Genomic DNA, 23,670 nt, shown 5'->3' on the forward strand with positions numbered 1-23,670 from the left:
ATTGCTTCAGGGCCCCTTAAATGCCCTCTGCTCTCTAAAGAGGAGTTTGTCCGACGGTAGAGATCTTCTCTCTTTCGCTTTCTTTAAAAGACGATGGGGAGCTAGGCAGCTCCTGCAGTGGCCAGGCAGAAACTGAGGTCCAGAAACCTGGAAAGAGCAAAAATCCAGTTCTCTCCGCTCCACTCATCCCGGGCCTGGCCGGTCGCATTCAGCACCGCGGACAGCTCCCCGCCCCGCCCCGCCCCGCCCCGCGCCCACCGCACCCTCCCCTCTGCCTCTGGCAGCCTTGCCATTGGCTCTCCCAGCTCCCCTCTCCAAGCTGCCAATTCTCCTACACGAAGACCCAATCTACCCAGGAGCTTATCTTCTCGCCTCTCCAGCTCCAGGGGTAGCCCAAGGCCGACAAGAGAGCATCAGGGATCCGAGCTCGAGGGTGGTTGGCTCTCGACCAGGCGTGGTGAGACGCCGCTTGCTTCCTACACTTCGTCCCCGGCCCTCGCTCTGTGGCAGGCGCTCGGTTCAAGATGAATCTCAACTTCACCTCCCCTCTACACCCGGCGTCATCTCAGAGGCCCACGTCCTTCTTCATCGAGGATATCCTGCTACACAAGCCCAAGCCGCTGAGGGAGGTGGCCCCTGACCACTTCACCAGCACTCTGGCCTCCCGGGTGCCTCTGCTAGACTATGGCTACCCACTCATGCCCACACCCACCCTCCTGGCTCCTCACCCCCATCACCCACTACATAAGGGAGACCACCACCACCCTTATTTCCTCACCACCTCGGGTAAGTAACAGGGGTCTCAAGGAATGGGGAGCAAGAACAGGTCTTCCAGCAGACTCTGAGCCTGTGATGGAGCGGAGGAAAGGCCAGAGCTGCCTGGGCCTGGCTTGGCGGCCTCCTCCTCTAAGTGACAGGGGAAGAATGTTGGGGATATAGCTGAGGACACAGGGAGCTCCTTTGAGGCATGCCAACCCAGGGTGGTAACTCTGTACTTTTTATAATGAAGGAAGCATGCCTAGCCAAGAAGTGGCTGTAGGTTTGGGCAGTGTTCTTGATGCGCAGTGTTCACTTTCCTTTTTCTTGGCCTTGGTCACTTTGGTCCATCTGTGTGTCCCCATCGCGATCTTTTTCACACTGAGGGGGACCCCTGACTATCCCACCCGATGGAAGGGAACTCAACTTTTCAGCCCAGAAGCTCAAAAGGGGGCCAGCTTTCTCCTTCCAGGTGCTGAGCATTCGCAGATACTTCAGGGGTTTAGAAGTAAAGGAGGGTTTGGGATATTTTAAGGACTGAAGGTCTGGACTGGCCTAAATAAGGGAGAAAAGGTAAGAAAAAAAAGAGAGGAGGCTGTTCATTAACCCTCTTCACTTCCAACATCCATCATTTAATTCACAGTCTTGGGCTGGGCTGCCCTCCTTTGCCCCAGTTGCTGGCGTCTTTGGAGCCGCAGCCAAAGTAATCTGATTTCCGAGGCATGGCAAAGAGCAGAGACCAGCAAAGTCTGGCTGGGACAGGGATATGTGGGGTCCGCCTCTCTCTGAAAGGCCACATTCACACTTTCTTTTCCGGCCTCTTCATTACAGCCCGAATAGAGTGATTCGTTGAGTCCAGATGCAGAGCGCAGCGGGAAAAACAATCCCGGTCGGGGTGGGGTCTGGAAAGACAGGAGACAGTCTGTGAGATGTGGGCGCTGGAATCCACGACAAAAGCTAAAGCGTTTGTGAAGCGGTAAAACCCAGACTTCGGGGCACTGTGTTGGAGGGTCAATTATAAAACTTGCGACCGAATTCGCCTTTTGGTTTTGGCTTCACCACGGGCCAGAGACAGCTCTTTAGCGCTGCACCCATGCTCCCCGCAAATAGCGGACAAAGCCCGAGATACACGAACCACTTGTTTTCTGTTTCTGCTTTTTCTCCCCGGAATCAGCCGATACTGATGTCTGTGGCGGCTGGTCCGCTTGGCGCGTCTCAGACACGGTAAAGCCTGCGAGGGTCAGGAAAGACTCGAGAAGTCTCCCGAGGCAAGGCGCTTCAATCCTTCTGCGTGGGGCTGGAGGGAAAGAACGAGAAAAAGAATGAGAACCAGATCAGAGAGCGGGGTCCCCAGCGCTTCCCCGAAACGGACAGGAAATGAGCGAGACGGAAATTACCCCTCCGTTTTCGCTCAGGAGCTTCACTGTTGGTCTATTCCCTTTGGTTGCAGGCGGGAGAACCGGGGCGGCTCAGTGAAGAGAAAGGTGCTTTTTAAGTACGGTTGTGAGGCAGGATCACATTCACTGCTTCCATCAGCCCCAGGACATCACTGATTGTCACTGAGTGTCCAGAGAAGACTGCAAGGATCGGGTGGGGGCTGGTGGGGAGGAATAGCTAGCTGCTGAACCACTCGACGTTTGCACGAATATTTTGGTAGGCGCAGCCAGAAGTTGTTCTCCAAGAGGACATTTTCAAAGGCCTCCGGATCTATTTGATAATTTTCTTTTCCATTTTACTTACTGTTTACTGTTTGTATTTACAAATGGCCTTTCTGATAAAGATCTCCAAGCGCTATTCTTGCAATTTGTTACCCCCTGCCCTGCGATTCCTAAGAGAAGCTTTGGGGGCGAGGGGCGGGACTGGTGGGGGCGCGAGGCGGAGGGGCTGCCGGGGAACTAGGGTGGGAGTGGGGCGAGGGGAGCTCTCTGCCCACTTGACCACTCTTCTCTCCCCAGGGGTGCCGGTCCCCGCGCTGTTCCCGCACCCCCAGCACCCAGAGCTGCCGGGGAAGCACTGCCGCCGCCGCAAAGCTCGCACGGTTTTCTCGGACTCGCAGCTCTCGGGCCTGGAGAAGAGATTCGAGATCCAGCGCTACCTGTCCACGCCGGAGCGGGTGGAGCTGGCCACGGCCCTCAGCCTGTCGGAGACGCAGGTGGGCCGGAGGAGGGGGAGGACAGTTCTCCGCGACTCCTAACGCCTCTGGGCGGGCCGTAGAGCGGAGCGACCCCGCTCTCCTTTATTCTAGACTTCTCCAAAGACCCGTAGGAAGACTACCGACATTTCCAATCTCTTGTCTGAGTCACTGAAGCAAAATCTCTCGAGCGGGTTCCGGACACGGAGGAAAACCCCCCTCGAATGATTCTGATGATCACGTCCTGTTTGAGAACTACCATTTCTGCGCCTTCCCCCACTCCTTTCCCATCAGGGCAGTAGCCCGGGTCAGAGGCAAATCAGTAAGAAATAAGAGGGTTCTTGACCCGAGAGAAGTCCACATAAGGTTTCCCCCCTCTTAATGTTTCTCACAGCCGCCAAGTCTTCATACCCACCCTCTCCCTAACACTCTCACACACATGCACAAATATGAGCCTTCTTCCTATTTCCCTGTCCTGAGTGGGAGAATTGTTTTCACTTTCTTCCAAATGCTTTTCACCTGCAACCTCAAAACGCCGGGCTCCACTCCCTCTCCTCTATTCTCTGAAACCCAACTTGCTGTGAAAGCGCAGGCCTGCCAGGCCCCAGTGATTTTCTCTCTGATGAGAAGCAGCAAGTCCGCTTCTCTCCTCTTCCTGTCCAGGAGTCTTGCTGGACCAGGTATTTAGATGTCACAGTCAGAGAAACGGGAGTTGAACGGAAAGGAAGCTCACCCATGCAGCACTTACTGTTGGAGGTTCTAATTAATAGCAGTATTAGTATGTACCAAACACACCGTATTGAGCCTCGTTGTTATTTTGGGGCAATTACTTCTGAGAGCCCTAGGATATCTGGTTCCCATTCAAGCTAAGACGACAACTTGTGAGCCGTTCAGGTGTGACCTAACCCAAGGGTGAGGCAGTCAACAGCTTCTGGATAATTCGTCAGTGGGTTGAGGTCTATTTTCTTAAACCCCAGCAATCGCTTTTATCTTCGCTGAGTCTGAAGGAATGACGTGCTTTTCTTTCTTTCTCCCTGGAATCAGGTGAAAACGTGGTTCCAGAACCGGAGGATGAAGCATAAAAAGCAGCTGAGGAAAAGTCAAGACGAACCCAAAGCGACTGATGGGCCCGAGAGCCCCGAGGGCAGCCCCCGCGGCCCCGAGGCCGCACCCGCCGAGGCTCGGCTGGGCCTGCCCGCCGGCTCCTTCGTGCTGACGGAGCCGGAGGACGAGGTGGACATTGGGGACGAGGGGGAACTGGGCTCAGGGCCGCACGTGCTCTGAGCCGCCGGGCTGGGGAGGCGGGGAGGACGCCGCGGGGCGGGCCTGGGAGATAGGCTCCGGGGAGACAAACGCTACACACCTGTTAACCCTCCAACCCGTGCGGGCCCGTGCGCCCGGGCTCCCGCCCCCTTCCCCCACCCACCCGCCCGCCGAGCCCGCGCCGCCGGGGCGAGACTACGCCTGCTTCGCTCGTTCGCGCGTCCCGCGCCTTCGGCAGCGCCCACGGGAGCTTGGGCTCTCGGCGCCCTAATTCGGTGCGGGGACCTCTTCCCTGCCGCGACTGCAGACCCCTCGGCCCTCGCCCACAGCCACCTGTCCCCGCCGCGACTGCAGACCCCTCGGCCCTCGCCCACAGCCACCTGTCCCCGCTCGTTGTCCAGGCGCTGCGGCCTCTCCACCGGACCCCTTGCCCTTCCTTGGGCAGACCGATGGGCTGCAGGTAAGGACCGGGTGTTCCGCTCACGTCCACTCCGGGACAGACTCGCGCGCTGCTCGCCGCCACGCTCCCACTCTCCCCGACTCCCTCCTCTTCTCGGGGCGGCGTTTCCATCCTCTCTCTCCAAGGTTCTCCTCAAGAGCTCTAGGTTCTGCACCCAGAACCCTTTTTGAGCTTGTGGTCCCCCAGGCCCCCGCGGCTTTCACTCTGGTGACCCCCGGCCCCCGTATTGGGAGGCGAGAAACTTGGGTAGAGAAAACCATCGAGCAATTCCCGCTCCCGACTTTGTTGCGCGCCTGCCCCGCAACTCTTCCACATCCCACCGGCTATTGATATTTTAAAACTGAGCGTCTCTCGGGTTCTGTGGGGAAATGCTCATTCTCATTGCATTTTAGGGAATCTTAGCAAGATGAAGCCTAAAGGAGAATGCGAATCCTCTACCAGGCGTGCCTCTTGTTTGGGGACTTTTGAGGTGGGGGCAGGAATAGGGTTGGCCCTGCCCGTCGCCCCCCTTTCCTTTCCCCTGGGAGGTCTCCTATTCTTTTCCCGGGTTTGCACTCTGTAGATAATAAAGGGCTCGCCGGGCAAAACTGGGAACGAACACGAGTTTCCGGGAATCGTTTGTTACCGCGACCTCCTGCGCGCACGCCCCCTCCGCTCAGCCCCGGGCAATTTCCTGTCCTCGGCAGGAATGAGCAGGGCTAATAACTTTTACTTAACGGAGGTACTGAGTCCCATCTCCCCGACGCCGATTTTTCTGTTTTGAATCGTGTAATAGTCTCGGGTTCCACCTACGTGTAAAAGGTCTCTGCAGATGGTATTTTTGACTCTCAAATGCTGAAAGGACAGCGGTCTCTTGATTATAGGAGTTTGAAATTGTGCTAAACGAATTGTGTAACGACACTACGTACTCAGTACACTTCTCAGACAGAGCACCTGTGCCAGAGGCGACCTGTTTCCGACCTTCCTTTCGTCCTGGTTGTGTATTTAGGTAAAAGAGCCCAGGAAACCTGGAAAAGAGGCTATGTCGAGTCCTGACTCTTGGGTCCTAATGGCCAACGTTAATTAACATGAATTACAGCTGTATGACCTTGGGTTCCATTTAATTACAATTTTTGGCTCCTTATTTCGCTAATAAGAGGATGAACCCTAAAGATCCTTCTGGGTCTAAGTTCTATGATTCTATGAATGTAGCAGCAGACATTTTTTTTTTTTTTTCAAGTAAGCTTGTTTGGGGAAATATTAACTTAAGCAGAGATAAGTGTCAGAGTGAGACCTTTATCCAGTCTATATTATTTAGGAGCAAATCTATTGCTTTAAAAATACAAGCACTGTATATACTATCTGGATTTTCCAAATGCTCTTTATCAGTGAGTCTTGGCAAGAAGGGGATTGTTTTTCCCTTCATAAATAAGGAAATTGAGGCTTGGCAAGGTTGAAGGATTTACCCATGAAATCAGGACTAGCTAGGAGCCAAAGCAGGACAGAAAAATCTCTTCTGACTCCTTGATCACTTCTTTGCCCCAAACACCTTTTCTTCTGATAACAATGCATTGGTTGGCATGTTGCTTCTAACACTTTGTAAGGACACCCCTCTCATTTATTTAGATCTTGTAGATTGCTACAAATGCAAGTCTAGGTTCAGATTCCTCCTCTCTCCCAGTTCAGATAACGACAGTACCATTTTAAGCAAGTTCTTGACAAATGCTTTACGGAAGACTTGGTTATAGAAAGAAAGCAATTTTTGAATAAGAATGTTCTTGGTAACCGGGAGGAGAAAGTGGATACTATTACACAAGGGGAAATAAATCTCAAATTCTGCTAATCCCAGGAAGAGCAACTACTAAGAGGGATTTTGGGGGAGAATCTTTGAAGTGAGTAGAAATGCTGTGTTTGGGGGAAATAAAAAAAAATTAGATGGTTAACACAAACCCCAAAACACCAAGCATTTTTCTTTCTATTGTCTTCACAAAAAGATGGCAGGGCTTATTTTGAGTCTGAGAGTAACAGATTAGCTACATTTTAAAGACTTTTTGACTTGAAAAACAGGTAAATAGGAAACACTCTTAGCATAGGCACAACATTGCTTGACTGGAGGCAGAATGAATCCTGGAGCTAGGGAGTAGCTGTGTCTCTCATTCATGAGCATCAAACACAAGAAGATGCTCATTCTGACTCATCCTGGTCTCACACTGTGGCTGTTCCTTAATGGATGGGTTAGTGGGGAAGGCAAGAGCTCAGACCTGCAGCACCAGCAGAACCTGTGGCACCATTTCCACATCAGACAGTATTCCCTGAAATTGGTGCAAACAATTCGATAGCAAAGTTCTCCTAGTTTTTCTTTCCTTTTTCTTTTTTTTTTTCCCCTTTTTTATAGTGATGATGGTAGAGGATAGACACAATTTAGTCTCAATTTAATGTAACATGATAGCACTTTTTGTTTTTGGCCTTCAATACTGATCAAAGCCTCCATAGGCTGAAAAGGTATTTTGTCTGAATTACCCAGGCTTTTGCTTCAACTCAGTTTCACTTGCTGGTGAAGATCTGACAAAACCACGCTCATTATGATGTATTAAAGAGAGACATACACAGATCTGGTTCTGAAGGGTCAAAACCATCTTAAAATAGCTCTGGTGACAAGTCATCCTACTTGTAATCCTAAATGTAGTAAATAATTTGTTCGATATTTGTTCTCAATGTTGTTTCTGATGGACTGCATTTCATAGCTTCTCAGAGAGGAGAATATTTATTTTCTCAATATTTCTGCTCACGTGACATAAGAACGCAAGAAATTGACAATACATCACTTAGCCTAGTATTAGCTGATAGTGGCACTAAGAAGTGACTAATTGAAATCCATGACACCACTTCAGAAGACAGAGGACTGGCTTTTATTGATGGATTTGATAACTAGAGATTAAGAGGTATGAAGGCACAGAGCAAGCAGAATGCTTTCTGGTGCTAAGAGAAACGTGCAATAAACATATTTAATTGAATCAATAACTTCCTGGTCTTGAATTGGGCTCAGTGTCTGTGCAAAAATAATGAAATGTATTATATTTATGTTCTTGGCATCACATTTTAAAGAGGATATTGACAAACTAAAATTCATCCAGGAATGAATACAGGAACCTAGATAGTAAAAGATACAGGAAACAAATAAGTGTGAACTTTTTAGCTTGGAGAAGCAAAGCTTTGGGGAAGGTTGGGAGAAACTGTGTTAGTTGTGTTTCAGTGGCTATAGAGGGATTGCGTATCACAAGGACATGTCTAGTCCGCTGTGCTGGAGAGGGCAGAACCAGAGCCAATGGGTGGTTCCAGGGAAGTAGATCTTGGAACAATATTTAAGTGACTTCTATAAGACAGGCATTGTGTTGTCCATCAGCAGAACAGGCTAAGTCCACAGAACACTAAATACTTTTCACTAGAAAAGTGTGATCAGAAGGTGGCAGGCAAAACATCTAAAATTATTTGTCATCTTACTAAGAATAAGATTTTAGTTCATGCACTCTAAATAAATAGAAGAGTTAACAAAAACAAGAAGAAGAAGAAAAGGATACTCATTTATTCATTAAAGAAGTCCCAGAACCTCACTCTAAAAAGTAAGTGAAGACTAAGTGATGTTCCTCTGAGTTAAAGACAAAAATATAATCAGGAAGGAATTGTCAGTATTACAGGAGACATTTGACAAAATCTAAGTCCTTCATTTTATAAAGGAAGACGTTAAAATCCAGATATAATGAATTATGGGCCAATGTCAAGTAGACAGTGGTGGAATTAAGACTAGAAGTCTTACCACTAATTCATATTGTGATAAAAGTGGCAGTGGGGCTATTATCATTGTATTATGTGGAGGAAAGGATTTTGCATAGTAATTTTAGATGTGAAATTAAAAAAGCTGGAAATTATCTAGCAGAGTCGTGGATCAATTTATGGTAAACCTAATTAGGAGCAATCTGAAACTTAAATTGACATTCCTAGGAGGTACTGAGTCCCTTAGCCCTGTTTTTTATCCAAGCCACAGTTGAATGACGATTTGCTGGAATGTTTTAGAAGATGTTTGTGTATCCAGTAGGATGAGCTAGGTATGTCTAAGCTGCTTCAAATCCCCATACTTTTCTAAAAATTTTGGCCTAAATCTCCTTTAATTACAGACAAAGCAACTGAGAGAGGCTGACTTGCCTCATGTCATACAGGCTGTTAATTTGGTAAATTACAGAATTAATACATGCAGAGGTCAGAGAGCATTCCAGTACATATTTAGGAGTTAAAAATTTGAAATGACTTTCACATTTTCTCTTCAGATTCTCTCTGTTGTATTTTCTAGTTTTAATCCTGCCTCCCAAAGACAGATTTCTCCTCCTCTCAGAATTCCCGGCGTGTACACTGGATAACCTTCCCTCCATGATTTCATTTTTGTTGTTGCTTAGTTGCCAAGCTGTGTCCGACTGTCTGTGACTCCATGGACTGCAGCGCTTCAGGCTCCCCTGTCCTCCAGTGTCCCAGGGTTTGCTCAGATTTATGCCCCTAGAGTCAGTGATGCTGTCTAACCATCTCATCCTCTGCCACCCCCTTCTACTTTTGCCTTCAATCTTTCTCAGCAGTTCCCGTCTTCTCTTATTACTCTTTGTATTATTGTAGAACCATATCTGATTTGGCCACTAGCTAGATGGCTTAGAGACTTCAATTCTAATCATTCTTTTGCTAATGATTACTTGGCACCTGTAAATTATTACTTTGCTAAATTTTTTTCTTAGCTGGTATCTGAAAAATGGGGAGAGTACCCTGTAAATCAGTTGAGAATGGGAGGGGATGTGAGATACCAGTTATAAAAATACCTACTGTGGTATCTTGGAAGAAACGTGCTAGAGAAAGATGATGAATTAGAACATACATCTGAGGACAGGGAGGCCTGGCATGCTGTAGTCTATGGGGTCTGGAAGAGTTGCATACCACTTGGTGACTGAACTACAACATACACTGAAGGTATCAGTTTGGTCTTTGATTCTAAACTTCAGAGGACGTTGGCTGTAGCAATATGGTTACCAAAAGGTCAGTATTGGTTTTGTGTGCCATCACCATCATTAAAAAGGGGATATTATGTCTCTTTCCAAGGAATTGTTTTTTTATAACTTCATCTTAATTTCTGTCTGACCTCATGTGTGGACTGAGAGGATCAGACAGGCTGGATGAAATAGAAAGTGTCACTGGGGATGCTTTATCCAGAATGCTCCTTTTCCTCCTGGTTACCTAGCCCAGCCCCCTTCTGTCCCAGGTTTCTGTTATCTCCCTTAGTGACAAGACATGATGCTATGTAAGGAGGGAAGTTAGAATTCAAATCCATGGGAACCCTCTTAAGAGAGAAAGAATTGCCTGTGATTCCAGTACAGGGATCAAACCTGCACCCCTGCAGTGGAAGCATAGACTGCTAACCACTGGACCAGCAGGGAGGTCCCTGGGCATGTATTCTTAACATTTCATTTTCCTGAACCAATCTCTCCCACAGCCTCTAGCCTGTCCACTTTGGATTCTGTGTCAGTGCATCTTTCTTCCCCTTCATCCCGTGGTTGCCTTTCATTTTACTCTTTCTTCCTCATCTTGGTTTACGCTCTTATTTTGGTGGATCACAGGCTCCTCTAGCTTCCTAGTTAGTATGTGAAAGGTCAATGTTTTGAGATCATTCTTGTGTAAAAACATCTTTATTCTAGTTTCTTAGTGTTTTGCGTAAGTATAGAATTCTCAGTTGGAAGTCATTTTGAATACATTTGAATAGTTTTGAAGACTTCATTCAATCATGTTTTAGCTTCCAGTTGCTGCTGTGAAGTCTAATGCCATTTTGATTCTTGATATATCCTGTTTTATTTATTCATTTGTTTTCCTCATGGGAAACTTGTAGGGTCCTCTCTTTGGAGCCAGTGTGCTGAAATTTAACAGTGATATGCCTGTGTTTGAGGTTTGTTTTCACACACTTTTTCAGATGCTCAATAGGCCCTTTGAATATGAAAACTCATTTTTTTTCAATTATGGGGAAATTTCTTGAATTAATTTTTTGATGATTTCTCTTCCTTTTTTTTTCTATATTTGTTCTTTATGGAACTCCTATTATTTTGATTTTTTTTCAACCTTCCGGATTTATCCTCTAAACTTATTTCTTCCTCTCCTGCTTTTCTATATTTTTGCCTTTTTTGCTCTGCTTTCTGAAAAAAATTCTTCAGTTTTACTTTATAACCTTTGAATTTTTAATTTCAGCTATTGTTTTTCTAACTCTCAAGATCTCTTTAATTTCCCTGCCTTTTTTAGTGGTATGCCATATAATATCCTCAGATATTTGGAAAACCTTGGTTGTCTGCTCATATTTAAGTAGGAGAAACAGAAAGCTGATAGGCAGCTCTGAATACCCAGTGAGACCTGCTGGCTGTGAGCTCTCCTGCAGGATAACACGGTTGACTCCTTCATTTGGAGATCCACTGAGATCAGAATCTTTAGCTCTTTTCTTCTGGGCTGGTCGGATTCCCAGAGGAGAATTTCCAAATCTCTGCTTGTAGGATGAAGGCCTAACTTTCTGGGAGCGGAGGAGCAGAGGTCTGTGTATTTAGAACACTTTGCTCACTGTTGATGGTGCCTCCTAACAGCCAGTCATTTCTCACTCCTGAGACACTCGCCTACCCTCTGCAGGGGGTCCAGCAGCCCTTTACTGGGGTGGTGGAGGGTCAGTTGTCCTTCATTTCACCCCACCCCCTTTTCCCGCTACTTCCAGTGGTAATTGACACCATCAGTTCCTGAGCATTTGGGGGCATTCTGTAGTGTAAATCAGATTGACTCTTGGATTTCCCCATTGCTTGGTTATGATTTCTTATTTTTTGAGGCTTTTAATTACTATTATTATTTTACAATCTATTCATCCCCTTTCTAGTTTTAAAAAAGTTGCTACTGGTATCCCTTTTCCTGTTCTCCCTGTTCTTGTATGTTTATATCTTTAAAAAACAAAAAGCTGTTACTGTGATTTTAGTGGGAGCTTGCCAAAGGAGTGAAACACATGAGCACGTGTGTGTGTGTTCAATCTACCATATTTATCCAGATTTCTCATAATTTGGATTTAATGTTTGTTTATTCTGGCTTTTACGATGAAGGTACTGACCTTTTATCTTGATGTTTCTTTTATGTAACTGAATTTGTTAAATTCAGGAGTTGCATTATCATTACAACAGACTAAAAGGCTGACTTTGTTGCCAAAGCACAGAATATCCCCTCTTACCTCATATTCAGTAATATAGTACCAATGGCTTGGGGTCTACCCATTTGAAAGTACTGGAAGTTAGTTAGTCCTTAAGAATCTTTGTCTGTGAAAGGTCCTGAATAGTTTTACAGGATATTCTTAAAAATCTCAAGGTGAAGGGATTTGTTATTTCATTTTTCTTGATCTCAGATTAATTTGAAACCTGGATCCCTAATCTCTGAATAGAGAAACAGAAAAGATAAATACAAACAGCAAAACAGAGCCACAGACACACAAATACATGCGCGCACACACGCGCGCACGCAGGCTCATAAAGAGAATGATGCAAACAGGACAGGGAGAATTGGAAGGTGATCAATTAAGACATTAAGTGTTTTGTGACACACGGACGCATCTACATTTTGCCTTGATAACAAGGCCATCAGCTCGTTTTCAGAGGGCTACTGCCTTCTTCAGCTCAGTCCTCAGATCAAAGCAAACCTGTCTGCGTGCATTTTCCAATCAGAATGGGCATGCTAATTTATACTCCTTAATGTGTGATGGTAAGAGACCCCTTCAATTAACTGAATTCTATAGCTGGCAAAATAAAAGGTATACAAAGAGGCGCAGGCTGGAAGAGCCGAAATTCTCATTAAATCAAAAGGTCCAGTATTCATTACCTCGTGCATCTGAGGCTAAACACTAAATATGGGGATCATCAAAGGAGGTTTAATGGGTTAAATTGAGAATATAATCTAATTAAAACATTAGACATGGCAAATAGTTCTTTGATATTCATCTAAAGGTTTCATTAAAAATGGGTGCTTGAGGTTTGTATGCTAGATTATCAATTTTAAGGCAAGACAGCATCCGTGGTACCGCTTCAAAGTGGCACCATTGTGTGGAAGCAGGGGAAATGGGAAAAGACATTGCTGCCAGGTGACGGGTTGGAGATCCGGGGTAAGGCCAATCAGGTTTCATGAGAGTGATTTTGATCATTGTCTGGATGGCAAAAAAGAAAGTGTAAGGATGAATTTAGGAGGCAAATTTGCCACAGAGGAAAGTGTCCATTTGGGGCCCAAATTATTTAGTGCAGATATCCACAGGGATTTTACTCACTGGACGTTGATTTTCTTTTCTTCTTCCTTCTCCTGTACAAACAGCTTCCCAAAGGATAACTGGTGTACTTGGTGGAATTTAAATTTCTGAAGGTTTTCTCCCACTGTCAAATTTGCACCCTTAGGATACCTACTGTTTAAGCATCTCTTGCAAATGCTTGGGACTCCAGCGACAAGAGGTGCTCTGAAAAGCCAGTCTGGCAGCCTCCATATCTGGTCGGGTCTCTCTGAGCTGTCAGCTCATTAAAGAAAATTTCTGACATCTTATCAGATATTTCCAGAGCATCACTAAATATATTTGCCTGAGATAGTCACATCATTGTAATCCTCTCGACCCGTTAGAGTTGTTTAATAGCGGAAGACCATTTATTCAGCTTATTGAAAATTAATTACTTACATGGCTCAGGTTTGCAAGGGTACAATGAAAAGGCAGTGGAGAGGCAGCAGGGGGATAAACCTTGCCGCCAAATTCTTTTTTCTTCTCTTCATTTTACCCAAAGAGGCCATATACTGAGTGGTAGAGAGAGCCGAAAAAAAATCTGTGCACTTTGCATCTTATTGCTTCTCACACTGATATTTTCATAACCTTTTGGGAAAGCCTCAACTTTCCAGCTATTCCACTAAATCAAAATCAAGTAACAAAACATGAAGAATGGGAATCTTTAAGACGGATGGGGAAATAAAATGAACAAATGAAAGAATGAATACATTGATGAATGAAAGAAAAATCTGCTATCCATACCCTTTTGCTTTCCATTGAATGGATGTTTGCCTAGGAAATGGAGACATTTTGTGTTTTCTCAGTACCTTTGTGAGAAAGATGTGTGGTTTTGCTTAATGAAGTGAGAGGGGGAGTAGAAACAAATACTGTACTTAATCTGGAGGCTGTTGAGGGGACAGTTCTGAATATCAGATTTTTAGCTACTCTGAGATCCTACTTCCGTATGCTTTAAAAAGTGGAGTGAATATATAAGTAAAAATTTTATTAGAATACATATTTCTCCTTTTTTTGCCTTTATAGTACAGAAATTTTGTCTGACAATGTAGAAAATTTCTTATAATCAAGGATATAGAATGGGAGTGAGACATTGGATAAACAAAATCTGCAATAATGAAAAAACATCACATCATGCTATTAGTTTTAAATCCTTTTTCACTAGGAAAATAGCTAAGCAAATGGAGCACTCATGTATCTTTTTGTCTTTCTGTTTTTACCCATTAGGAATAGAAGTTATGAAAATGTAGTTACTATTAGGGAGAAGTCCTATAGTTGTCCTGTAGAATACTTGAGAGTTAGATGAAATGTGTATTATTGTTGTTCAGTCATTAAGTTGGTGCCGGACTCTTTGTGACCCCATGGACTGCAGCACACCAGGCTCCCTGTCCTTCACTCTCTCTTGCATTCAAGGTTTATTCTTGATAGGAAAAGATAATCTTTAAAAAGGCATGCTTAGGAAAGCAACCTTCATTTTTCCTTAAGAACTTTATATTTTCAAGTGCAACTTCTAATCTAATGGTAATATGTGTTTGGAAGCACATCTTGGAGAGAATTAGTTAAACTTGTCCTGATATGTGCAGACTGTCACCCAAATTCAATTCATTTTTTATGCAATTTTTCAATCAGTAATTAAAAAAGAATCCCCCCTGAATTTATCCTGTCTGATATTATAGACCATTTGCTATCAACTCAAAGTTCTCAATTAGCTCCAGTGTTGTTCTAATTACTGGATGTGTTTTCAAACAACTCCCAGCTAATAACTGTTGGGATGAAGAGTCATTTTCTCACTATAGAGTAGGCTGTGCATGCTCATGTTTGCTGCGATGTTTTGACAATGATTCATTAACCAATAATAAGGCCCCGATTGGAACCATTAGACTTTGGTGCTTTTGCTACGCTTACCTTTTATTTTATTCCTCAATATTGTCTTTTCTTGAGTTGGTTTCTAGATAACCCCCAGGAGACTCCTTACCATACAGAACAATATCATGAAGACAGCTGTCATTAAATTCAGCTACTTGTCCAAAAGCTCCCTCTAGGAGGATGCTCTTGTTGGAAACTCAAGAAGAAGAAACGTCACAAAAGGAGCTACAATATGAGAGCATACATGATTTAAAGGTCCTTTATTTATACCAGCTCATAGAGATTAGGCAGATTAGGCACTATGTCTTTCAATGGCTTATCTAACATCTGGTCAAATCCAGGGCCTCCATCATTTTATCACTCAGGTTTATAGTTTCGTGCCCTCTGATAGGCAGGTTCTTTTTATTTCCTAAATATCTGAAACAGAAATACTATAAAAATTGATTACTGATCCACTTGGGTCTATAGAAGATCAATGTTATTAGTACAATTTTCTTGAAAGGAGGCGTCAATAAGTGTTTGTCTTTCACTATTCTTGCAGAATCTCTGTCCTGTCCTAGTGTCATGACATTTTGCTTAGACATTAGAGACATTCTGCTGGATCTTATGGCTGTGGAATGACTTGGGGTCAGATGAAGCCTACTTTGAACTATTCTTTGATTTCAACCCCCAAACTTTCAGCAAATATGTTCTTCTTTTTTTTTTTTTTTAAGCTGAAGTCATTTTAGATGCTACCTGTCACTTTCAGAATTTGGGTACAAAGAACTTTTTAAAAAAGCATCCCATTTTTAAAAAGTTATTTTTGGCTGTACTGGGTCTTTTGCTGTGCAGGCTTTTGTCTAGTTGCAGAGAGTGGGGGCTACTCTCTAGTTGTGGTGTGTGAGCTTCTCATTTCAGTGGCTTCTCTTCTTGGGGAACATGGGCTTTTAGACACGCAGGCTTCAGTAGTTGGGGCACACAGGCTCTAGAGCACAGGCTCAATAGTTGTTGCTTATTTGCACAGGCTTAATTACTCTGGGGTATGTGAGATCTTCCTGAAATCATTTCTCCTGCATTGACAGGTGGATTCTTTATCACTGTGCCACTAGGGAAGCCCCTGTGTACAAAGAATTTTAATTGTGCTAGAATCATACTTATTGGATGGTAAAGCCTTGCCTTGGATGTGGAGTCTCTGGGAAATGTTTGATATCTACTGATTCACTGAACCTGCTTCAGTGGAGTGTGGGTTCTAAATGGCATTGATATGTGTGAACGTGCCTGAAGGATTTAATGCTTAGGCTGACAGAAATGGTTAGGGAGGGTTTTTAAATGTTCTGGAAAAAAAAACTGTAATAGCATCTCATTTATTGGTCAACATTTGAGTTGCATTGTGATGTCTCTTACAACTTTATCAGTGTAGTAATGAAGTTGCCAGATTGTGCATGCTAAAAATGCAAGATAGGTAATAATGCGTATTTCTAAAAATGGAACTTAATGGTGGAAGTTCATGTCCCATATTGAAATATATAGCTAATTCCCCTTTGCTCACACAGAGAAGCAAGAAATCTCTCTTACCACAATCAGTCAATCCAATAGCACTGTTCAAAGACTGGAGTTTAGACCTTCCTGCTCTCCCACTGTAGGACTGAAGGGATTCAGAGTCACACCCTTTCTTGATCATCATTGCCTCTTCTGAAAAATTGACACTTGAACAAGATAAACCCCTTCCAAGCTCTAAATTCCTTTAAGATAAGTTAATAGAAACGTAACATTTAAATAACTTACCCTGTCCCTTTACATATGGAAATATGGAAATGTCTTATATGCATTATTCCCTTTATCTTCCAGAGCAAGTTTAAATTTAAGGCCATTTAGGGAAAAAAATCATTCTAGCTCATGTTTTTAGAAAAATCTTTGAACATGTAACCTAAAGGGTCCACTTCTTTTATAAATACATTTTAGGAGCAGCTTGGGCTATGATTTTCCTGAACTAACTCCTCATATATGCTCTGATTTCCTCAATACTACTGAACCAGGATGCTCCAACTTACTGTTTATCTTCAGATACTTGTTATCTTTCCAGACCTTCAATTCTGTTTCCAGTAGGAGATTAAATTTTGTACAGGTAGCCTTTCTACCATGTTGTGGTATATGTAGATGTATACAACATAGGAATAAATCTCCAAAGCTAGTCCTTATGCCACCTGTAGAGAGAAACAGATTTGCCTGGAGAATTCCATGGACAGAGGAGTTTGGTGGACTACAGCCCATGGGGTTGCAGAGACGGACACGACTGAGTGATTAACACTATACTGTACTATTGTTAAATGTGTCCATTTCTGGATATAGCCATCTAAGAATGCAATGCCCACCTAATACAAGCAACTCAGAAAAATTAAATCCTCCAGTAAATTAAGACCTGTGAATTTTACAGTGTGTATGCTGAAGAATTGATGCTTTTGAATTGTGGTGTTGGAGAAGACTCTTCAGAGTCCCTTGAACTGCAAGGAGATCCAACCAGTCCATCCTAAAGTCCATCAGTCCTGGGTGTTCATTGGAAGGACTGATGCTGAAGCTGAAACTCCAATACTTTGGCCACCCGATGCAAAGAGTTGACTCATTGAAAGAGACCCTGATGCTGGGAGGGAGTGGGGGCAGGAGGTGAAGAGGACGACAGAGGATGAGATGGTTGGATGGTATCACCGACTCGATGGACATGAGTTTGAGTAAACTCCGGGAGTTGGTGATGGACAGGGAGGGCTGGCGTGCTGCAATTCATGGGGTCGCAAAGAGTTGGACACAATTGAGTGACTGAACTGAACTGAGTTTCAAAAGATTTTTTAAAAAGTAAAAAAATATTTATTAATATTGACATTCACTAGTACACAGTGGGATGTTTTTGTCTTAGCCAGTGTTTTTGTGTGAAAGCACACACCTGAGGATATTTTTAAGATATTTGTGATGGCAAGATGGTCAGCACATTTATAGACTTGAGAAAGAAGTTTTGGGAAAGTGGGCCTCAGAGTTGCCTAACTTGAGCGTTCCTGGACTTGGTAGATTTCTGATTAATGTCTTGATGCTCTGTTAGAACAGCGCTGAGATTGATTTTACTTGAGTGAGCACATCTGAAGCACTTTCACTTAAAAGATTTTATCCTTTAAAATATTGAGAGATGTTAGAAATGTTTTGGAAACGACATCTCAAAATTTACCTGTGTATAGTCCCATTTGAGTTTTTTCAGTAGAAACCGAAGTGTTCATACTTTTTTTTTTTCTTATCAGAAAAACGAGAATAAACCTAACTAGATAGATTTATTTCTGGGTAACTTCAAGAGTTTCATTATGCTGAGAAAGGGTAGCCATCATTTTAGAAATTAGAAGAGCTGATAGAAAAGTAGAAGGTTTTATTCCCTAGTTCTTATTCAGCCCCAGTTTTAACTGATTTTTAAAATAAATAAATAAAATAGTTTTTCTGCCTGGAAAGTAAAATATGGCACCATCTTGTAATTAGGGCTCCATATTTTAAATCCTGTACAAAGCAAACATGGAATGTGGTTAGTTAGATGATGACATGAGGTCATCACTTAATGCAGAGCAGTTAAAGTTGGAATTTCTCTCCTCCACGTCCATTCCCCGAGTGTCTCTGGTCTCCAGCGCATATGTTGTCTATACAATGTGAAGGACTTTAAAAGCAGCCACGGCCTGTTTTTCTCTTTCGTGTCTGTTCTGCAGCACTTCCAGCAGTGAGATTTCAGGTAAGGTGCCTTCTTTTCCAGCATGGGTTGGATTTTTCTTTTCTTTTGAGGCTTGATCACTCAGATTTGAAGGTTTGGGTTTGGGGATGGTCTTAGCATATTCCAAAGCCTAAAAGCATATAAAAGTTTATTTGAGATGGGAAGGGAGCCCTGGATTCCTTAAGTATAGTCTTAGAAAAGGTTTACTGATAATATAAATGGAGACTATTGCTACAGGTAATGTACTAAGACATGGGTGGAAGTGGAGACCAAATGGAAAATACAAATAATGCAATATAACACACAGTTTAAATAAAATTAGCCATGTAACAAAATGCTGTGGAAAAAAAAAGAGTTGAAGACTGATACATACAGTTGTGCCTTTGGATGTTTTCTTTATAAAACTGAGCTTTATTAAAGTGCTTGAAAATAGATTTCTTATGTGTTTGATCTATTTAGCTTCTGGCAGTCTTATTAAAACCAAACCTCTATTAAGGAGATATTAACAGACCTTTCCATCCAAAGAGGACTTGTTACAGCTTGAGACCAAAGACATCACTGTAGTTGAGATAAAATTGAGCCTCCATTATTACACCAACTATTCTTCTTTCTGGCTCTTAGACCTCTAGCAAGTATTCTTTAGAGGTTGAAAATTATTTTTTCTTTTTTTTCTTTTGTATACCTATAGAAACCTGGATACTGAAAACAGGCAGTCTTTTATTCATGGCTGTCAGTTCTGAAAGACATTACAATAAAAATGAGCTCACTAAATATGATTTCTAAATCTGCCTTTATATGTTTTAACACTTTTTTAAAATTAAAAAATTGAAGTATAGTTAATTTACAATGTTATTTTAGTTTTAGGTATACAGCTAAGTGATTCAGTTATATATATATATATATATACACACACACACACACACACATATATATATATATATACACACTTTTTCAGATTCTTCTCCATTATGGGTTATTACAAGATACTGAATATAGTTCCCTGTGCTGTACAGTAGCTCCTTGTTGTTTATTTTATATGTAGAAGTGTGTATATGTTGATCCCAAACTCCTAATTTATCTCCCCTCTCTAGTTTTACATTTTAGTAAGTTTCCTGAGAGCTGAAATGGGAATAGATGCAATATATATAAGTTCTGGAAGGGGAAAAATTTCCAAAACAGAAAAACTGCAGACTTCTCCCTGTGTGTAGGTGACTTCTGTTGGAATTTCTAATTATAGACTTGCTGCCTTGAATTTTTTCATGAAAAAATAATGGTTTGGAGAAAAAAGAAAAAGTGGCACCATGGAAACTCAATCAAGAGGACTGAGGTCTTCAAGGTCTGAGGAAGAAAGGCAATAGATAGAAAATATGAGAGTCTGTGAAAGAGAACATGAAGTCCAAATACCTAAAAGCACCAAAGGGTCACTTGTCCTTCATGCAAAGGGTCCCACGTCCTTGCTGGGACTGGGGCAGAGACTTGTACTGCAAAGCTTGGTGTCCCCATAGAACATATTTCATTCACATCACAACTTAGAGTTGGATGACTTCTGAGAGGGAGAACATTCTGTATTTTATGAAATCATTTTTCTTGGGTTGTTGTTGTTCAGTCGCTCAGTTGTGTCTGATTCTTTGCAACCCCATGGACTGCAGCACATCAGGCTTCCCTGTCCTTCACCATCTCCCAGAGTTTGGGCAAACTCATGTCCACTGAGTCAGTGATGCCATCCAACCCTCTCATCCTCTGTTGCCTCCTTCTCCTTCCCTCAATCTTTCCCAGCATCAAGGTCTTTTCCAATGAGTCAACTCTTTACATCAAGTGACCAAAGTATTTTCTTAGGTAGAGGAACCTATACCTATTGTACCATTGCTTAGGGAAAATGTAGGGAGTGAACTTGAAACAATGAAGGACTTTCCTCTGACATCAGCACCCAGAGATGGCAAGAACATGCTAATTTCTTAAAACTTGTTTAGTGGTGGAGAAGGAAATTGATGGTTAATCAGGATTACTAGTTTCTTTTAGAAAGAAAACCACCTAAGCATTCAATTTTTGTGTGACAAACTTGAAATACTAGGAGGAAAACACATGGAGGACAAAAATAATAGTGACCCTCAGGGGAAAAAAAGACTCTAACCTTCCAGCAGCATATGTGGGTATATCACTTTTACATCAATATCTGTGAATGACGGGGTGCTGCAGGAATGGTAGTAGCTAAAACATCCTCTGTGTTCAAAAGAGGTGGGGAATTTAAGTCATGAGGTCACAAAGATTCCCTTTTAATTCTAATTGAAAAGAGAACTGCCTTGGTGAGAGTGTCTTACCTTCTGCCGCGGGACAGCAGGTTTATTTTCAGTTATTGCTGTTTGTGGCTTTGGGGGGATGGAGAGTGCCTTCATGTTGTATTCCTTCACTTGTTTAGCATATTCCTTTTGCTGTATTAACTTCTGCATCTGTTCAGAGAAGCACAGGGAGGGTGACTCACAGGTCCTGCTAGATCACTCTGTTCTCTCTTTCAAGTGACACTAATTTTAGTGAGCTGGGCATACAGTATCATTAGTACAGGGGAAATGGTATTACCATGTGTGACAGCAGTGAAATGGTTAAATTAATGTTTCTCCTAGAAATCATTCTCTCTCAAGGGGGCACTAATACACCCAGTGTTCCTTTAACAGGGGCTAAATCACATTCAGCCTCTGCTTTGTTGCGTTTACCCAATTTATTTTCATTTTTGCTTCCAACTTTGAACTCTACTCTCTTTTTATGCCTTGAGTGCAACTGCAGTTAAAACACATTAAATGAAGATCTCCTTTCACTAGAGGAAAGAATAAAGTGGATGCACTTTTCATGGGCTGGAAAACTGTTACTCTGAGTGTCTTCTCTGTAGCCACTCTTCAGTATTCTAAAGATAACTCTATTGGAAAAGACCAACAACCACATAACACAGACATCTCTTTTCATGGGCACGTGCCCCACTTTTCTGTTTGGGCCTTCAAAACTAACTTAAAAGGTGGAAACATAAAACAACATTGGCTGAGTAATTTTATTTCATGGTAGGAGGAGTGCCTGGGGCTTCTTATTAATACCAGTGCTATTTCAGAGGGGTCTCTATTCAGAGGGAGATGTTTGAATTAGAACTTGGTTCTGGGGGTCTCTCTATACAGTTCTGCTGGAAGACAAAGGGCAGATCTGAGCCTGGAAATGCTGTAGGTTCCTCCCACTCACTTTGTCTCTGATGGACTCAAGGTCAGGTCCGAGGCCTCCAAGTTTCACATCTCTGTTCTGATAACCTTTCAGCTTGGAGCTCTTGAAAATACAAAGAGAGAGTTTCCTTTAGAGACTTGTATGTTCCGCCCCCTCCCCCGCCCCTTCCAAGTTGTCATAGCCACATGAGAAAGGGGAGAAGCGAAATGAAGAATGGTGGCCTGCGTGGACCTTGGGGGAGTGGGTGTGTCCTGACAGTTCTTCCATTTTAATGGTCATCATTGATAACAGTGTCCTTGGTAATTTGTAGCTGGTGGGCTGACATGTGTGGACTTTTCCACTTCTGCAATAAAAAACACTGAACTTCTCAAAATTATAAATAAAAAATTTCAAGTGAGTAAAGTGCTGCTTTGTTATTAACCATTTTTTTTTTACTTTTTTTTCCTATATTTTTAGTTTAAATATTTAAAAACTTTTTTACAATGTTGTGTTGGTTTCTGCCATACAACAATGCGAATCAACTCTAATTATACATGCATTCCTTCCCTCCCTAGCCTTCCTCCTCTCCCCCCATCCCATCCCTCCAGGTCATCACAGAGCACCAGACTGGGCTTCCTGTGGCACACAGCAACTTCTCACCAGCTATTCATCTTATACCTGATAGTATATATATGTTGATGTCACTCTCTCCCTCCCCTACTGTGTCCACAAGTCCATTCTCTACATCTGTGTCTCCATTCCTTCCCTGAAAATAGGTTCATCAACATAATTTTTCTAGATTCCATATATATGTGTTAATATACTGTATTTGTTTTTCTCCTTCTAACTTCACTCTGTATAACAGGCTCTAGGTTCATCCACCGCACTAGAACTGGCTCAAATTCATTCTTTTTTATGGCTGAGTAATATTCCACCATGTATGTGTATCACATCTTCTTTATCTACTCATCTGTCAATGGACATTTAGATTGCTTCTATGTCCTGGCTATTGTAAACAGTGATGCTTTGAAAATTGAGGTACATGTGTCTTTTTCGATTATGGTTTCCTCAGGGTACATGATCAGTAGTGGGGTTGCTGGGTCATATGGTAGATTTGTTATTGATATTTTTAACATGACGGACACATTCCTACTTTGCTGCTACTATGACAAGTATGTCTAGTTTCATTCCATTCACTGCACCGAATGATCTTCCTGGAACAGGTGATCTATCAATAAATGACTTGGGTAAGCACACTGCTTCAAAGGGAGAATGCCCTGTCTGATATTAAGATTCAAAAGAAAGGAAACATGTAAAGCTTAAGAGTCTAAGGAAGACCCACTGAGAAATTCATTGTATTCAGTGTGATTATGGATATGTTGAAGGGTACAGGTAATTTTATATGATAACTATTATCACCTGCATATTTAAAGGGACAATACAAAACAAAGTCATTTAATTATTAAATTATGACACTTGAGCACAGTAATAGGCAGGAAAAATACTAAGGCACTCCTGACTGTAGGATAGAATGAGATTTTCCCCAAATTCCTGCTTTTGACAGGAAATCTGACTTGTTATTTGCAGTAGATGCCCTTGTGGAAAACCAGGTCCTTTAATCTGAATTCCTTTGGTTGTCTTCCTTGGGAAGGGTGCATGCATGCTAAGTCACTTCAGTCGTGTCCAACTCTTTGAAACTATATGGACTTTAGCCCCTCAGGCTCCTCTGTCCTTGGGACTCTCCAGGCAAGAATACTGGAGTGGGTCGCCATGCCCTCCTCCAGGGGATCATCCTGAGCCAGGGATCGAGCCCACATGTCTCAACATCTCCTGCACTGGCTGTCAGGTTCTTTACCACTAGTGCTACCTGGGAAGGGTAGGAAGGACAATACCAAAGAGATGGTTTGGGTGACAGTAATGATCTTAGGGCACATCGAAATTGGTGCTTAGAATAAACAGCCATACCGTGGAGATGGCAG

At 42.9% G+C, this 23,670-nt stretch overlaps 2 protein-coding genes across 7 annotated transcripts in view; one reads left to right on the forward strand and one right to left on the reverse strand.

Moving 5' to 3' along the window:
• Positions 1 to 361: 361 nt before the first annotated feature.
• On the forward strand, positions 362 to 4,171 carry BSX (brain specific homeobox). Its single transcript, XM_020878868.2, has 3 exons — positions 362 to 786; positions 2,712 to 2,908; positions 3,932 to 4,171. The coding sequence occupies exons 1-3, from the start codon at positions 525 to 527 to the stop codon at positions 4,169 to 4,171; spliced, it is 699 nt and encodes a 232-aa protein (XP_020734527.1). The 5' UTR covers positions 362 to 524.
• A 9,792-nt stretch (positions 4,172 to 13,963) lies between these two features.
• Positions 13,964 to 23,670, reverse strand: part of JHY (junctional cadherin complex regulator) — an 80,574-nt gene continuing 70,867 nt past the window's right edge. For 3 of the 6 annotated variants that reach the window (XM_020878515.2, XM_020878356.2, XM_020878440.2), the window contains 3 exons: positions 21,734 to 21,814; positions 20,833 to 20,961; positions 17,618 to 18,644 (listed from right to left, as the gene is read on the reverse strand). In XM_020878515.2, the coding sequence (XP_020734174.2) occupies positions 18,447 to 18,644; positions 20,833 to 20,961; positions 21,734 to 21,814 (408 nt within the window). In that variant the 3' untranslated portion in view covers positions 17,618 to 18,446. Of the gene's footprint in view, positions 16,986 to 17,617; positions 18,645 to 19,196; positions 19,251 to 20,832; positions 20,962 to 21,733; positions 21,815 to 23,670 lie in introns of those variants that run through there. The other 3 variants (XR_002311057.2, XM_020878756.2, XM_020878596.2) reach the window with 3 other exon arrangements.

The sequence above is a fragment of the Odocoileus virginianus genome, chromosome 10 (genome assembly GCF_023699985.2).
Source record: "Odocoileus virginianus isolate 20LAN1187 ecotype Illinois chromosome 10, Ovbor_1.2, whole genome shotgun sequence".
NCBI lineage: Eukaryota > Metazoa > Chordata > Mammalia > Artiodactyla > Cervidae > Odocoileus > Odocoileus virginianus.

Excerpts from the sequence above, each read along its gene's own strand:
- BSX (XM_020878868.2), top strand. The coding sequence starts at position 525 with ATGAATCTCAACTTCACCTCCCCTCTACACCCGGCGTCATCTCAGAGG. Across the intron at positions 787-2,711 it reads TTATTTCCTCACCACCTCGG|GGGTGCCGGTCCCCGCGCTG; the intron begins GTAAGTAACAGG and ends TTCTCTCCCCAG. Across the intron at positions 2,909-3,931 it reads TCAGCCTGTCGGAGACGCAG|GTGAAAACGTGGTTCCAGAA; the intron begins GTGGGCCGGAGG and ends CCCTGGAATCAG.